Source organism: Passer montanus, unplaced genomic scaffold (assembly GCF_014805655.1).
Source record: "Passer montanus isolate IOZ18808 unplaced genomic scaffold, ASM1480565v1 scaffold5, whole genome shotgun sequence".
Classification (NCBI taxonomy): domain Eukaryota; kingdom Metazoa; phylum Chordata; class Aves; order Passeriformes; family Passeridae; genus Passer; species Passer montanus.
The window spans coordinates 4,978,819-4,997,338 of record NW_024369929.1 but is presented as its reverse complement, the minus strand read 5'-3'; the positions used below and the strand labels follow the sequence as shown (position 1 = coordinate 4,997,338).

At 40.0% G+C, this 18,520-nt stretch overlaps 1 protein-coding gene across 8 annotated transcripts in view; it reads right to left on the bottom strand.

The window, feature by feature from the left end:
• ZNF280D (zinc finger protein 280D) overlaps window positions 1-18,121 on the bottom strand; it is a 39,857-nt gene extending 21,736 nt beyond the window's left edge. Inside the window, exons 1-5 of one of the 8 annotated variants that reach the window (XR_005629148.1) lie at window positions 18,055-18,119; window positions 13,143-13,294; window positions 9,334-9,399; window positions 8,857-9,227; window positions 5,437-5,554 (exon numbers count right to left, since the gene is read on the bottom strand). Coding sequence is in view for 7 of the 8 variants with exons in the window: in XM_039723271.1 (XP_039579205.1) it covers window positions 5,437-5,554; window positions 8,857-9,227; window positions 9,334-9,399; window positions 13,143-13,287 (700 nt within the window). In the remaining variant the exon portion in view is untranslated. Of the gene's footprint in view, window positions 1-5,436; window positions 5,555-8,856; window positions 9,228-9,333; window positions 9,400-11,439; window positions 11,474-13,142; window positions 13,295-17,370; window positions 17,506-17,957 lie in introns of those variants that run through there. The other 7 variants (XM_039723271.1, XM_039723269.1, XM_039723268.1 and 4 more) reach the window with 7 other exon arrangements.
• Window positions 18,122-18,520: the final 399 nt, after the last annotated feature.

Genomic DNA, 18,520 nt, shown 5'->3' with positions numbered 1-18,520 from the left:
AAAGGGGCACAACTGCAAAACACACTTTGCAATAATTACTCAAAGTACAGAATCACAAATTTAGGTTGGATCTTTGGAGGTGGTTTTCTGCAACTTCCCAGTCAAAGCAAGTCTAATCTTATGCTCAGAGCATAAGAGTTCAGTCAACTTCTGAGTATCTCCAAGGTCGGGGATTCCACAATCTAATTTGTTACTGCCTTGCCTGGCATTGCTAAAATGATTTTTTCCTTCATCTAATCAGAATTTGTTCATAAATTCAGCAGTCATAGAATTAAGTCAAGAATTCTTGCAATCTTGATTTTCTGGTTGATTGCGTTTTGAAGTTTCAACCCCCTACTCCCTTCTTTGACCATAGAAAATCTGAGCAAAAAGAATGAGGTCAGGGGCATTTATTTTTATCATCTGTCTTCAAATGACTAATTACTGCTCTACAGAATTCAAACCTACCTACTAAATAATAAAGGTCTAAAATCTGAATGGGGTAATAACCTCAGGTAAATTAATTTGTGAAGGTATATAAATCCTTGCATAGAATACCTATTTTTATTTTACAGCATAAGAACAGTTACTTACTGTTACTTACACTGCCTTAAGAGCATTAAAAACAACTGAAACACTACAGATGTGTTAGGTTTTTCCATGACACAGAGCCAGGACTGCCAGCTAGACCATTCCATCTTCCTACTGTTTGAAGATGCATTTTGTGCCTGTGCAACTGTTGGACAGTTAACTATAGGTGAAGCAGCCAAATTGCTTCTAGCACTGACCTCAATAAGCTTGGCCTGTTTTGGAGCTACACTGTCACCTTCAGAAGTAGCAGGTGGTTTAGATACAAAACCACTGTCATTTAGACCTACAGTACTGTAAATTAAAGAACCTCAGTTTTTTCCCATAGTAATTAGAACACACTAATGATGACTGCAATTTAGAGTCCAAACAAAGCAGTTTAGATACTTTGCTAAACTAATATGCCATAGTGAAGTTAAGAAAATATCAAACTCAGACTGAAGGTCCAGGCCAGTGAAGCAGGCAAGGGTAAACACAAGAGATACAGACCCATCTCTGAAACCCCAGTAAATCATACTGTGGCCACCTGAATCCATTTGATCTACTTTTCACATTTGACCCACTCCAATCTGAGACAAGGTGAGTTCACAGTAATAAAGTTAAGCTAAGCAGCTGGTTTCTGCAATGCCTGCTATCTGGAACAAGCTCTGCACTTCTGATGGAAAACACCTCTCCTTTTTCTCTGGTTCTGCCTCAGTGCTGTTTTAGTTTCTTATATAACTCTGTAAACTTCAGTTTGCAAGTACACCTCTCCTTTTTCTCTGGTTCTGCCTCAGGGCTGTTTTAGTTTCTTCTGTAAACTTCAGTTTGCAAGCAAAATGAAAAAAGTGTTGTAACTTCTAATGATTAAGCACAGCACATCTATCTGCTCTCTTCTTCTGAAAGAACATTACATGTCCTTATGGTTTGCAGTATTTCTTCAGAAGAAAATCAGTAAAACCAAACAAACAACAACAAAAAAAAAAAACCCCAACACCCCACAACAAAAAAAAAAAAATCCACCAGCAACTTGGAAATTTGGGAGTTTTGGTGGCTGATTAACATGCCCATAAACACTCAGCTCCATCTGGTCAGAAACCCATGTTTCTGTCACTGGAAGATGACCCTTGATGATATGAACTCAACAGAGATCAGTCCTCAAGCAGACCTGAAAGACACAGCTACAAACCAAGAAGTCTGAAGCTCCAGCATGTCTTGTAACCTCTCACAATGACAGAATGCAAATAATCTTAAGACTATAATAAAATATGTCAAAGGCTTCGGTTCTGAACACAATGGGAAAACATAATTCACTTGATATATAGATACCTAAACATCCAAACATTCTCCATTGTAGTACACCTTTCCTTCTTTTTGGCATAAATAAACATATTAAGGTCAAATATCTCGCTCTATGCATTGTTTGCCTAAGGTTCATTCATTCACACATTCACAAAATGATCAGGTTATTAATTAGCTACTACTACTTCCTATGGGGTGCAATTTACTTACACTGTGTTCAGTATATGAGCTGCTTACATGGACATATGTCCTGTTCAGCAAAGGCTTCCATAGAGCTGGCATGACCTTAGCATTCATCTGCATCACTTGAGGCCATCTGAGCATCTAACCATCAACCTACAGCAGGAGCTGCTGCTGCTGTGAATTAAACTATGTGTAGCTCTGCAATGAGGGCTAAGGAAAAGACACACAGTCTGACTGAGTTTACAAGGATCTTCAGTGAAATATTTTATTTGACTGCAGAAAAGCCTATTTGGAAACAAGGACTACTTTCATATGTTAAAAATACTGTTCATAATTCCCATTTTAAAAGCTTAACACATCTGTGATAAAAATTTTGAGGATTCATATTTATAAAGGCGATTAGTCTTAGTCCATACAACTCTGACTAGTAAATTCTATTTCAGAAGAACTATAATAATACACAGGTTTGCATTTTAGTTCTGTTGGTCTGTTCATGTAAAAAAAAATTAGGCCCATTTAAAAAACTAATCACACCATCTCAAAGTATTATTTAATATCTTGTTGGTATAAATCAGATTGACACCTCTTATCATAGAAGTGCCTCTCTCGGCTGGAGTGTGGACACAAGAATTCCTTGAATTAACCACATTCCAGGCTTGTTTGTCCAATTCTCTACACAGCAGGTTAGAGGGATTCCAAGTACTCGGGACAGCAGGGAAAAGCAGTAGCCAAATTATTTTTTGGTCACTTTGTGCTATTAGTGAACACTTCTGTAGCTATTACCCAGGAGTTGGCTGTGCTCATACACACAAAATTCCTGTGCCATGATGGCAAGGAAGGAGCAAAGTCTACTGGCTGCAGCACCTTGCTGACAGGTTTCTGTTGAGCCCACAATACCACTGTAAACACCTTAGTGCTGCTCTGTGCATCTGTGCTGGCTGGGCCTGATTTTATACATGATGGAAAAAGACATCAGAAATAGTAACCTAGAGTAAAAGCACCAAATGTACTGTGATACCAGAATAGGCATGGAAATGAAATACAGGAAAGGAAAATTGCTTCAGGCCTTTTTAGTTTGTCCAATTCTCTACACAGCAGGTTAGAGGGATTCCAAGTACTCGGGACAGCAGGGAAAAGCAGTAGCCAAATTATTTTTTGGTCACTTTGTGCTATTAGTGAACACTTCTGTAGCTATTACCCAGGAGTTGGCTGTGCTCATACACACAAAATTCCTGTGCCATGATGGCAAGGAAGGAGCAAAGTCTACTGGCTGCAGCACCTTGCTGACAGGTTTCTGTGCCCACAATACCACTGTAAACACCTTAGTGCTGCTCTGTGCATCTGTGCTGGCTGGGCCTGATTTTATACATGATGGAAAAAGACATCAGAAATAGTAACCTAGAGTAAAAGCACCAAATGTACTGTGATACCAGAATAGGCACAGGAAAGGAACATTGCTTCAGGCCTTTTAATGCAGTGTCCTGCAGCAACACCTCCCTTTAATCTGGAGCTATGGATTTGTGGATGCAGTCCAGTCAACTCCACACAACAGGTCTTTCATGGTCACAGCAATGTCTCGTTCCTCCAAGTGAGTGAACTTTGTGGGACAATGTTCTCACAATATTCTCAGAAAGCAAGCTACATTTTACACACATGCCCAGTGCCATCCTACCTGCATGCAAGAGTTACCAATGCCATTTACCCAAACACCACCATCTATTCAGCAGCCTACGAATATGCTTGGTTAGTGTCCATTAGCAACCTGCCATTTCCCTGCTTAGACCTCAGAAATAAATATTGATGCTATACTGAGCTAAAAAATGTCTTTCATGATCCACTTGCATAAGTTATATTGTCCTGCAGAGCATCAAAGGCCAGTTCCCAAAAGGATTCTGCTTTTAAATACCATATTCCAGAATGTCTTGTGCCCGGTGTATATGAATTAGGGAAGCATAGCACCAACACAGGCTTTGGCATACATGAACATGAATTTAATTTCATTACTGGCCTCACCAAGGAAGCCAAACCACACAATACACAGACACTTCCTTTCTGCAAACTGAAATTTATGCTAAATTTGCCTTGCGTGTCAAAAATATTAATGTTTCAAGCTGCAATAATAAAACTTTTATTTTAACTTTCAAACCCTATTGTCATCTTACAGAAATAAACATAGACTAAGTATGGCACATTTAAAATGCTTTGAATTGCAAACCTCAGTGCTTTAAAGCATTTTAGGTTTTCTCAATGAGAGACTAATACAAGTGATTTTCAAGTATGCAAGCAAGTCTCTGAAGTTCAAAAAACCAAACCCACAAGCAATTAAACTCTAATAACCTGTCCTTTGGACAAGGGCTGGAATACTGAGCCATTTGCAAAAAACCAAACCATTTTCTTATTTGACAAAAACTATTTAACCCAAGATAAGAATGATGCCAACAGAATGGCTGGACACAAGCAAGATAATACACTGCTAACCCTTCACTGATATATTTCTGGAGTGAATACCTAAACTAAAAATGCAAAATCATCATGTGAAGCTGAGCAAACTAGCTACCTCTCTGTCCTACGTAACTTCTTTACATGACCAGTCAGGCCATTCACTGTACTGAACCTGTAACCTCAGGGAAGGATCAGAAGTCATTGTCACCCATAACTTATAGACAGAATAATGGCATTCTGGTCAGTTATTACAAAAGTACAATCCTTCAAAAAGGAGGAGGAAAACCCCAAGTTGTAGTCTTCTTAAGACTGAGTACACTGCATGCTTCAAATCTACTTCATCTGCTGTGACACACACACACAAAAAGGAGCTTTTTGGCTTCATTTTAAATTAAAAACTTACTGCTGAAAAGCTAGTTCAAAAAAAAAAGGCTTTTGTTGTCAAATTACATACTCTCTCCCTTCCCCTCCTTTTCAGGAATGAACCTTTTGATCCCATCTACTCCAACTCCTGCACACAGCAGTCAGAAAGCCAAGATCATCATTACAGGGAATCCATCCAGCAGACTCAGTTCTTCAGGTACTGTTCACAGCCCCTCTTTTGCTAACAGTCTTTTCCTATTCCCACAGGCCAAAGAGTGATTAGTATATTGAAAACAAACCTTTACCTGTCAATAAAGATACCGTGGATCTGGCAATGCTTTTTCCCATATAAATGAACATTATAAGAAGACATCAGTTGATTTTATAGTCAGTCTAATGCACTGAAAAGCAAAGTCTGACAACACAAGACTCCAAAGTTTATTTTATTAAACATTATACAGTGTTATGTAGAGGGGAAGAAAAAAGTAGCTACACTATATTCTAGAAATCCTATTTAAAGTTATAACCCACAGATCTGCACTAGAGTTAAATGACATTAGCTTGATTGTTTCTCTTATCAACTACTACAGTTATACCCACCTGTTACATTCACTGCTGGCCCAGTCTGGTACTGTGGAACTCCCGAGTTCTGTCTCACACCAAACAGTATACCAGATGGATCATCTGGTGCATCTGGTGGAGAATCCATAATATAATCCTGATAAGATATTTTCAAGAGGGAAAAGAAATTTGAGATTTAATTTTTTTTTACTTGCAGGCTTCAAAGGGTTTATTTTAAAAACATAAGATTGCTTTAAAAAATACTCAGCTGAAAATCAAGTTCATTACAATCTCCCCAAAATAATTTCTTTTGACATTTTAATAAGGCTGCAATTCTCATCAGTGCTCGTTAGTTTTTATAGCTATGTATTCAGAATAGTAAAAACAATCATAGGACCTGGGAAAGACCATTTAATGAAACATCACTAATCTGTTTGAACTGCTAATTGTAAAGGCTTTTGCTCCAAAAAGTCTGATGATGTTTCAAATTATACTTGATTATTTTTCAAAAAACCCAAATGCTTTCTTCCTTCAACCTAAACTCGGGCATTTGCCTGTTACCCCTGCATAACATCTTGCTGCATTTCAAAAGATCAAAAACCAGAACTCAAAAGCAGTACAAACTTGTAGTAGAGTAGAAGAACAAGTAGAAGCTTCTCAAAGCAACAGTAAGGTAGAAATGGAAAAGTATTGGCAATTTCAACTCTGAAATAATTCAAATGGTTACACTTCATCAAGCTGTACTGCGAAACAAAAAACTGACAAAAGTAGGGCTATCTTCCTAAAATAAAAAAATAAACAAATTTTAAAAACCATCCAATACACAGAGACCTTGTCATCAGCAAATCCATGAGACAAAGGCCAAAATACATTTGCTGAAAAAACCCAAAAAACCACCAAGCTCATAAACTGCTTCCCATTCACAACTGTGCTACTTATTTGAAAACATCCTTGTGCGAGTTATCGCATCTTTGACTACTATGATGTAACCCAAACTTAATGGAAAGAAATCTAAAGAAGCACAAGTACATAAACAGGTAAAATAATCTGGTTTAGGACTCCTAAATACCAGAACAAAAAGGAAGATCCTGGTCCCCATCCTACCTTTTTATTGTACATCTCCTTAAATGAAGACCCTTCAGGACCTTAATAAAGAGCCACTCATTCTTCTGGTGAGTGACCTAATCCACTCTAACCAAATTAAACACAGATGTTCAGGAGTAGCTGTGGAAATAGTTACTGAATTTCTGTGCTCTATTTGCTAAAAGTAACAGCCACATGAGCTGCAGTCAGAACAGGGCAGGTGTCACCAGAGTCAACAGTTTCAGAAGAGCCAGTGAAAGGACAGCAAAGCAGTGCTCTATTTGCTAAAAGTAACAGCCACATGAGCTGCAGTCAGAATAGGGCAGGTGTCACTGGAGTCACAACAGTTTCAGAAGAGCCAGCGAAAGGACAGCAAAGCACCTCAGCCTGCAGGCCACACCTCAAGCACAACTAATGCTCAGGGGAAAAACCTGTGACAGGCTCTGAGTGCAGAGCCCTGTGCACACCATTCACATTTGAAATATGACCAACACAACAGCTACATGCAAACACTGCATCTCTTACTAGTCTGTAGTTTCTATGTTTTTATGTCCTGCCAATATTTTAATTTTCAACAAAGTCATAGTTTGGATATTTTGATGGCATGGATACATGTCCCCAGTATATACTAAACATATCCAGCAAGCGAAAAAAACCCCATAAAAATAGACACACTGATAGTTTCATTGCCTAATTTTCAAAAAGTCCTTTTCTGCTAACAGGTATCATTATTTTAACATAATTTGGCTGTATCATTTTACATACAAATCCCCGAATGTTGTTCAATGCTTTAGAAAACAAAATTGTTTAAAAAACCAAAACAAAACAGCTTTACCACATTGGTGAAACAAAACAAAAACAAACAAACAAACAAAAAAAACCAAAACAAAACAAAAAATCAAACTAACGTGTATAGGTGCTCTCACATGCAGAAAGGAAAAACCCTACATCTTTGCAAGGCCTCAAGTGTGGTAAAAAAAAAAAAAAAAAAAAAAAAAAAAAAAAAAAAAAAAAAACAAAAAACAAAAAATCAAACTAACGTGTAGAGGTGCTCTCACATGCAGAAAGGAAAAACCCTACATCTTTGCAAGGCCTCAAGTGAAGAGAAGCATTACACACAACTTTTAGTAGTGTTGTCTACTACTACTAAATACTACTACTGTTTGTCACTACTACTAGTGACAATATTGGGTTCATAATCTGCATCCTAGATTTTCAACTGTGGAAGCCTATATGGCAACTGGTAACTAAACCCACCCTGAAAAATTAAAATGTATCATACTGGACCTTTGTTCTCTCAAAATTACCTAGGAACAACCAGAACCTGAGTCACACTGACTGAGAAAAGTGCCTAGTAAGTAAGAGAAAGACAGAATTGGTTGTGGCTTAGTGGAGGGCATTCTGAACACTGAATCACAGAACATCATCACTGCTAAGAACAAATGTTTCTTTAAGAAAAGGATAGTTCTATGCTATGAAATGCAACAGTAGCTCTGACTGAATTAAAATTGTTGCAAACTGTATGACTGAAATAAAAATCAGCTCTGAACTTCTATCTGGAACTGCACAGCAGTTAGCAGTACACAGCATGTAGTAGAGTAACAACACGAAAACCAGACTGTCTTACTTAGGAAGTCAGCAAATCAAGCTCATGATTGGAAACGTGAAAAATGTTTTTGTGATCCTTGTCAATTGGCAATGGAATCAGCAAATGCTTCTATCTGCTGTGCTGAGAGTGGACGTGTTCCCTGGGATAACCACAAAGAAGGGTTTTGAAACTTTCTGACTGAATGGCCAAATAAAGCATGGAACAAGAAAATAGAAGTAAAGAGATGAGGTAGCAAAATGACTGATGATTAGAATACAATAGAGGAAGTTGTGGTAAAGCTAAGGGATATTGCAACAAAATGACTAATGCTTATATATAATAAAATGGTTGATGCACTTGTACCAGACTAAAATTATTTAGCGGACACTGGTGAAGGGCCTCCCTCCAGACAGCACAAGAAGGACAGGAAGCCAGTGACCACCTGGAAAGATGATGAAATTGCTGATCCCAGCTTATTGATATTTGCTGATTTGGACTAACACAAGCACACTGGAAAATACTTTGTAGGCTTAAAACCAGTATATATACTTTGCCAAATTTGTAAGTGGTGTGTGCCATGAGTGGAGCAGTGACTCCCCGGCCACCCAGCACTTCTTGCTTGCTTTCTTTAAAATAAAAGATATAAAAATGAAATTCAGTTTGGCTATCGAAATTTTCTATCAGAAAGAGGTATTTCAATGATAAAACTGGAATACTAAACATTGACAACAGGCAAATTTATTCAAAAGTAATTATACCTTTTACATTTTAAATTAATAAAGATTTACCTGATTGAGTATTACAGGCTGTGCTGCTGCAGGAGTCTCTGGCCTGGACACAGGTTGAGCCACTACAGGAACTGTAATATTTCTTGATACTGGCTGTGTTGTCACTGGAATGGTTACAGGTCTGCTAACAGGCTGTGCTATTCCAGAACTTGACCCAGGCACTTGCTGTGTCGACAAACATCCAGCAATTGGTCTCTGCAGTGTTTGTGCAGTTCCTGAAACATTCACTGCTACAGCCAATGGCTGAACTGCCACCGAGCTGCTCGCAGGTCTGGGCACAGCCTGAAACACTGACGGGGCAGGCAGGGCACCGGGGCTGGAGGCAGGTGTCGCGTAATGCTGACTCTCAGACTTGAATGTAGTGACTGGACCTGTTGCAAAGGATTCCAAAGTTATCTTTATGTAATTTTACAGTCAAATGTTTCAGAAGTGTTGTGGATTTTTTTTTGTAATTACCATATTAGGACAATAAAGTACCTCTACTGGGTGCACCATTCTGTATCCCCCTTCGTGGTGAGCTGAGGTTGACTCTGTTCAATATATCTGTCAAAAGTTACATTTATCTTAATTGCAAATAAATTAATAGCTTCATTGCTTTTGAAATTTAAAAGCTGCATTTATATACACTTATTATGCCAATTAGGATTTGGCTTCTAAATGAAAATATTATTTCTAAAACAAAAACCTGGCAAACCAAGTGTCATTTGTACAAAATTATGATATGTTCTTCCACTCCTCTTTGGTTAAGCTAGTTCACTTAACAATCTTAATGTTTATTCTCTTGGAGACAGGTGAACACATATGAAGAATACAAACAACAACAAAAAAAGGACATGGCATTAACATTTCAATTTGCTGATTATAGTGCATTCATTGACATCTCTTTCTCACATATACATAATGTTTCCCAAATACTAGAACTGCCCTATATTAAAGGAAGCATTTTCTCTAAACCAATAATGATATATTTGGCTTCTGTATTAGCAAAACACAGCACTTACAAACTGGATTTTAGACTTCACGATATCAGTTTTCCAATGTGAAAGGAAAATCAACAGATCAGCAACCAAAGGAGCTGTATTAGAATTGCATTACAAGAGCACTGAATTTCTTACATATCCTGCATGGTAATCTGTGTCCTGAGTTCTAGCTCAGCAGGAGCACATGCAATTTCTTAAATTACATTTACTCCCTAACTAACGCCACTCATATTCCTCGACCTTTTGTCTTAGTCTGGGATTTCTGGCAATTTCAGAAAGTTTCAAAAATATTCATCGAATCAAAATACTCTTCTACTCCCAGATTCTCAGTTCCATTAGTGTCGCTGACAAGTTGCTTGCTCTGACCTGTGAAAATATGCATATGAAATTAGATTGATTCTCCTAATATCTAACCCACAAGGCTTGAAGTAACTTCTCAAACCAGGGTCAAATGACATCAAGTTCTCAAACAGCAGATCTCAGAGTATCTACACACTGTGTTTAATAACCTTAAGGCTTTAATAACCTTTCCACCAACAATGGCTCATTAGTATACACTTCACCAGTTGATAAATATATCAAATACCAGTAGAGCTCATAACACCACAGCTTTCAACCTGCCACCTGCATTTAAATCACACTAATAAAAAAAGCAGCTGCAACCAACATATTCAAACAGGTTTGCATTTTTTAAGGTATGACGAAATTTGGTCCTGTAATAGTAATACTATTTTTACTTCAACATAACAGTTACTACAAACCAGGATTAAATTAGTATTTAGCTGAATACATACATTTTGTGAGTGTTAACAAATCTATACCTCATACATGAATTCCAGAGTGAAATTAAAGTAAAGCATCATCTATATACAAAAGAAAAACTTTTATACAAGTTACGTCTTACAAAGCATAGTCAAGATATCTGATGTGCACACATTCTAAATTACAAAGGTAGATTTTATTGCTTTTAAAAAGAACATTTCAGAAAGCCAGTTAATTGAAATATAAACTACATTTACAGGACTCAACTGATTCATCACAGACTTGATGCGCGCTTTCCCCTCTTCCATCAAAGCGTTACTTGCCCCGTTTAGGTAAAACAGCCCTGAAGCACAAGCATGCTGACATGCAGAGGAACATTTTAAAACAGTAACAAATTACAGGTTTGTATCATTACGAAACAGGAAGCAAGAACAAGCGGTAACTGTAGGAAAAATGAGCAGTTGCAGAAAAAGGTAAAGTGTGAATTACTTTTCATCTCAGCCAAAACAATCCTCCAGTACATCAGAAGGGACACTTGATACCACACAGCTCTCTGACAGCAGGTCAAAGGTGGGGTATTTACCATTTCCTTCGAGTTTTCCACACAGTCTGTACAAAAACTAGTAACTGTACTGTCAGGAAAAGGCTAAGAAAATGCAATGCATTGTAGAAACTACACCTTTCAGAAAAATTAAGACCTATATGTGAGTTTCTATTTGTCATCCATTTTTCATCTGATCAGGTGCAAACTAAACAGTGATAAGCAAAGCTGGGCTCACCGTGTCTTGCCTATCACCAATAACAAACTGAAGCCTGACTAGTGCCAGGTAGTACTACTTACAAGCCAGAGAAGAACTGAGGTCATTCTTCCATAGCTGTTTTTGATAGTGAAGTAGAAGATTAAAAAGAGAAAAGTTGAGGAAAAGGAAGGAAAAAAGATAAAGTAACAAGTTACAGTATAAGTGATTTTACTTGTGTCAGGACCGAGTATGGACAGCACCAGAATAAGAAGCCAACATTTTAAGTCTCTATCTTTTACCAAAGTTCTTGAAGTTCACAGAATCATATCAAAATCATAGTTTTCACCTGAATTATTTCTATCCTTTCTCTACAAAAAACTTGGAGGCTACAACAACTGCAATCAAACTTGCATGTTTATTGTTCCAACACATGCTAGTGCCTTAATAGTTGTTGTATGCCATGACCTACTGCCAATGGCCAACAGCAATCCAGAGGTCTCTGGACCTTCCAAGAAACAGGCTATTTTCAGACATTCCATATGCTTGTAGCTGCAGAAAACTTAGGAATAACTTTTAAATATTCTTCAAATTTTTCAGAGTATCCAGAGTATTTTTTAAATATTCACTCTTAAAAAAATTTCTGTTGAGAGTACTTAAAAAGCAGATTCTGTATTATTCTCATACTTGAAATCAGTTTTTCACTTTTTTAACCTTGTGTAAGAAGCCTTAAACTTGCTATCCTAGTGAGCAAAAAAGTAATAGATGCAAGATGAAAGTATTGTGAACTAAAATGACTGAACAGCTAGTAACAGCTCTGAAATCCACGCAGCAGAGTGTGACAAACAGCCTCATGTAACATTTTGTCTTGAGATCTTTTACTGCAAATTATACACCTTCAGAAAACTACTATGGAAATCTTAGCTACAAGCATTAGTAGCGATAAGGCACAAACTGTGAGGAGTAAACCTCACCACGCAAATCTTAGGTATGAGACTGCTAGGGAGACCTTAGGTCACAGCTCTTAAATACACACTACAAGATGGATACACAAAAAAGTATCATTACTAAAGTTAATTAAAATAACAAAAAAGTCTGCTTTACTTACCTGCCAAAGCCCAAGTATAGGACAAACATGGAATCCTGACACATCTGTCATCACAATCACCTAACCTCACTCACTCCCTGCACTTAGGAGAAAACTAAGGAACTTGATGAAAAAACTCAATTTCACAAAGGATTGGTAAATTTATCAATAAAAATCTTGTACTTCACAGACAGGCTTTCAGTATTTTCACATTAGTCACTTTCCAGATTGTGCTTTTATTACAGACACTGAAGGCAGTTACCTCGATTTTCTCAGAATGATGTTCACCAACATATGAAATGAGGGGTGGAGAAAAAAAAAAAAAGGAGCGTAACAGGAAGACTTCAATTCATGCACATTCTTTTAGGAGGGAGACACTCCCAAATACATAATTAAATTTTAACTGTATTGTAAGCAACTGCATGCATGATTTCAACATTGTATATACTGGCTGTTAAACTCTGTCGCTAATGCTAAAAACTTCAAATGTCCTTATTTTGACCTCAGAGATTTAAGGTTAGAAGTAACCAGAGCTGTGCATAACCTAGAATTTAAGACAGAATTTCTTAAGAATTCTGATTTTCAGTAAGACAGAGAACTACAGTTTTAAGGTGTGGAATATCTTAAGTCATACTATTAAGAATTCTATACTTCCAAACTAAGTTGAACTTTCTATACCTTGAAAGATCTGTTTTAAATTATGGAAAAGTGTTGTCTTACATGTAGTGGCTGGCTTTGAGCTGGAGATTTCCCCAACAAAGATTGGCTCATCATCATCGTCCTCATCATCCTCTTCCACTTCTCTCACTCTCTTTTGCCAGGGTTCTAGCTCCTCTTCTTCACATTCCATAAATAATTCTGCCATCTCGAGACTAGACAGTAAAAAAACCCAAAAAACACACATACAAAAACATTCAGTACTTTCATGAAATACTTCACTGTTCAATAAGGAAAACTGCAGTTGTCTTTAATTCCCACAGAATGGTCTCCCTCCCTCCATGTTCTTCACAGACTGAACATGATCTGACACAGGAGATCTTCAAAGACTGATGCACATCACCATTCTGACAATTACTTGGATGCTCATCTTTGCTATTAAAGAGAAAAGACCAAAGATATCCTCCACAGAATTTAAGCTATTTTTGTATAAAACACCAGTAACTATCAGAGGAAGCCTCTGACACCACAGTGAAAGAAAGGTATCTTTTAAAAAATACTCCTATTCCAGGTAAGTGATTCACAAGAAACATGAAGGGCCTTCTACAAAGCACATAACTGAGTTAGTAAAATACTGATTACAGCTTTACTCTCTTTGCATCTTAAAAAACCCAACACAAACAAAACAAAACCCCACCCAAACCCAAATTTTCTAAGATTTTGCCAGGGCTTCCCATAAGGTCACATTTTCTTTAAACCGCAACAAAACCTACACAAAATTCCCTAAAACCCACAAAACAACATCAACAAAAACAAGCAAACCACCCACAAAAAACACTTCAAACAAAGAACTCCACAACAGCAAAACCCCCATGCCCACCTACAATGCATTGCTTACTGTTTCCATTAGCAATTAAGACATGATAAAAATTTTGCACAGATCTCATTAGATGGAGTCCCTCACGCCTGTAAGAGGTTTTCTTGCATTAAAAAAGTCCTGTATAAAACTAGTTATGAAAAATATGTACTTTTTGGAACTAACCAAATTTACATCAGCATACCTTATCACACCTGATTTTCTTTTTTAAATAAACAGAGATGGCCAATAAAGTTTTCTTCTTTTAACTTTCTTTAACATAACCTTGTGTGTATTTCTGATCAACAAAACAAGTAAGAAGGTTTGCTATTTCTTTACATGGAGTACCAATAATCTAAAAAGACTGCAGAAATAATTAGTCTGTAACAGCTTATCACAGGGGAGCAGACAACCATCCTCTACTTGTATGAGAATGGGGCTGCTGGTGTCACCGCCTGTTAAGACCTGAGATGAAATAAAGTAGCAAAGTGCCCTAGGGTGACTTTATGGAACTTGTATCCCCAACTGTCTGCTCTGTTTATGCTGGATTTATGCCTTTGGCCAGCGCCAGACCCACTACACAGAGCTCAACTCCTCCTTTGCTTCCTCCATCAGCTGAAGTCAGACATGGTGCTAGGAAAGAGAACTGGACACTAAACTAAATTATTGTATGGGGGGAAAGAGGTACACTCCAAAGTGAATTTCCACTTGACAGAGACAACACGGGCCACATGCCAGGTCTTGGAAACAGAATCACACCTAACCGTAACTTTTTCTTCTCTGTACCACATTCTTTAGAACACTGTTTTTGGGGTTTTTTTTAATAACATTGAGGCAAAGTTTAAAGGCAAAATAAATTACTATTTCAGAGACTTCTTTTATAGAACAGACAACACAAATGATCAGTGTTAAGATTTTAAGAATTTAGTATTACTAGACCTGAGGGGGGGAAAAAGGAATAAATTATAAAATGTGCTCAGAGGATGCAATGCAATTTATACTAAAAACACAAAATAGGCACAAGCAATGATATGTTAGCAGAATCCTGACAAGATACCTGTGATAACCTCACCTACACTATAAAACAGCAAATTTTTTTCTTAACTGCAGTTAAAAGAAATTTGATAACATAGCTATGGGCTTTTAGAAAGTGACACCAACTGGTGATACCTCTTATGGATATTTCATTTTATGCATCAGGATATACACATTAAGTCACTCTTAAAGGTGACTCAAAATGCAGAGCATCTTTTAGAAGACAAGTATCATGATTAATTTCACAACTTAATTTTTTTTTTTTTTTATTTCAGTGCTATGATTTGAAGCCAAGCTTTCACTTCTTTTTTCCTGGGAAGAAAGCTGGCCTAATGAGTTCCTGCCCTGCTCCTGCACTGTGTTCTCAGTTGTGCCAGCCCAACTTTGCACAGAACTATGGTGTGAAGCAGGGCAGGTTAAAAATAATCTGGCCTAGTAACAGCTTTATCTGCACAACTGAGAGGTCAAAAATCTGTAGCCTGAACAATGAAAATTGCAGTAAGGGGTAATGGACTGGATTAGAGGAGATGGGCAGGAACAGCCCCTGCAAGTGGACTCCACTGCCAAAGGAAACATCTACATCCATTTTTAGAGTACAAACAGCTTCCAAATTTTTAGCTTATTTAACTACATTAACACACAAAATGTATTCTAGGAATCCCACTCCAGTGCTCTCAAAGACAAAACCAACTGCGAATCTTTCCCCCACTCTGCTGAAATATTTCCCAGTGGTCATGCAGACACCAGTGGAAAAAAAAGTAAACCTACTGACAACAGACCTTATCTTCCTCATTTTTCAATGTGCATAAGCATATAAATTCATGTTTATACACACATTTCCTTAAAGGTAGTCCATGGAACTGAGAGGTCCAGAACTCCAATGCAATGCTCTATGCATAGACTCAAACAAAGTGTTGAAACCAGTGTTGTAAGGTAAAGCATCGAAATTGTGAACAAGTTCTTTAAAACACTTTAAAAACAGCATTACAGACTATATCAAGATATTGCTTTAAAAATCAACTGCCCATCTAAAACTAAGCATAGCTACGGAAATTCATTAGGCAGGCACAAATAACCAACAACCTGCAAAAACACAAGTCCCTGGAACACTATTATACTTACTAGAAAAGTGATGAACTAAAAACCTGATACAGGACAGATTACAAAATGAGAGTTCATTGCCCTAAACAGCAATACGCCTTTGATGAAATAACTGTGTTAAAAGCTCTATTTTAGCCATCTTTATCATGGCAGTAAGGATTAAAAATACTATATTAAAAAACTTTATTAAAAGCCAGCTGTATTTGTAACCTCTTTTTCTTGAAAGCTAGGATTTAAAAGGACTTGCATAGAAATAACAAAAATTATCTAACTTAAGTAAATGTATCAAGAGTGTAACAACTGGAGTGAAAACAGCAGAATGATTTGTAGAAGAGCACCATAAGGATGGACGGAAATTGGCACTATAGAAAATCAAGGTAGATGCAGCCACAGTAAGACTTAAGAGTTATTGAAAATCCAGTTATCACTTCAAATGGGAATGTTGTTCCACTGTTAATCACAAGTGAGCCTTCCAATACTCAAAATTTCCTTGGGCTGGCTTAAAATCAAATAACTAAAATGAAATTGGTAGTGAGCAAGAGTGAGGACATTTACATTAACCAGAAATTTTTCAGACTAGCCTTGTCACCTTTTCGTAATAGAATCACAGAATATTCTGAGTTGGAAGGGTTCCACAAAGATGACAGTGTCCAACTCTTAGTCCTGCACATGACATTCCTAACAATCCCACCACGTGCCTGTGAGCATTGACAAAACTCTTCTGGAACTGTATGGTGTGGTGCTATAACCACTTCCCTGAGGAGCCTCTTAAGAGTGCCCAACCACTCTGTGGGTGAAGAATCTCTTTCCAATGTCTAGCCTAAATCTCCCCTCACACATTGAAACCATTCCCTCGGGTCCTGTCACTGGTCACCACAGAGTTCAGTGTCCTCCTCCTCCCCTAATGAGGACTGCCATGAGGGCTCTCCTCAGTCTCCTCTTCTCTAGGCTGAACAGACCAGGTGACCTCAGCCACATCTTGTATGGTTAAATTATAATTTTTCCCCCACTTTAAGAGCTGCATTTCAAATGCCCAGAGAAGTCATCTTATTTACAACACACATCACACAATGGACTACATGATGTATTTCTCAGATAACATCCCATACAGGCTTATATCTTTCCACCATATTAGTTGATGATGGGTGTACAAAACACAGCTCCTCCAGGACTGGGGACAAGCGGATTTTAATTGAGGGCTGCATTTGTTTAGTAGCAAAGAAACAATGATCAAGCTGAAAATGCACCTGAAAATTGTAAAAAAACCAAAGCGTAAACCCCCTTCCCTCAAACACAAACCTCAGCAGCCAACGCTGCCCTCTGTGCCATGAGAAGGGACAAGCTCCGCCTAGGGAAGGGCAATATCGGCGGTGCCAGCCCGCCAGCAGCTCACGCCGCCGAGCCGCGGCGGTACCAGGCCGCGGGAGCAGCCGAGTGCCGAGGGCGGCCGAGCAGCTGCCGCTGCAGCCCGGCCGCCCCGCGCCGAGTGACCGCCGCCACCCGGCTCGAGCTGGGGGCTCCGCTGCGGGCGAGGCCCGCACGGCAGAACCGCGGCCGGCGGGGAGGAGGCCGGGCTGAGCCGCGCCGCCAGCACCGCTCTCGCTGTGAACGCCCGGGGCCCACGGAGGGCCCCACGCGGCCAAGTGCGGGCGGAGCGAGCCCTGCCCGGGCCGCCCTCGAAGGCAGAGCCATCCGGTGCCAGCGGGGCGCGCGGGGGCCCTCACAGCGCGGGGGCCCCGCTCGGGGACGCCAGGCCACGCTCCGACCTAAGATGGCGCCGGTCTCGCCGGCGACAATCCCCCCGCGTCCGTCCCCGCCGAGCGCCGCTCCCGCCACCCAGGGAGCGCGGCGGGGCGCGGCGGGGGCACGGAGCGGGCTGACCTTACCGTGCCTCGCGTCCGTAGGGGCCGCGGCGGGACCGCCACTCCCTGCCGCCCGGGCCGGCGGGGGATGGGGCAGCGCCGGCTGAAGCGCCTCGCTCACCTCACCGGGGCGCGGCGCCACCTCAGCGCCGCCGCTGCCGCCGAGGGAACGCGCGGGGGCAGCCGCGGCCCCGCGCGCTGCCTGCCGGGAACCGCGGGTCGGACACATCGCGGTGCCCGCGATCGGGGCGGGGCCGGGCCGGGCCGGGGCGGGGCCTGCGCCATGTGCTGGGCCTCACACCCCGGGACGGCGCCGCCGCCATGTGCCGGCCTCACAGGGCGGGGCCGGGCCGGGCCGGGGCGGGGCCTGCGCCATGTGCTGGGCCTCACACCCCGGGACGGCACCGCCGCCATGTGCCGGCCTCACAGCCTGCTATAACATCGCCTGGTATAACACCACCACCAGGTACCGGGCCTCACAGCCTGCTATAACATCGCCTGGTATAACACCACCGCCATGTGCCGCGCCTCACAGCCCGGTATAGTGCCACCGCCACTTGCTGCACCTCACAGTCCTGCTGCCAGGA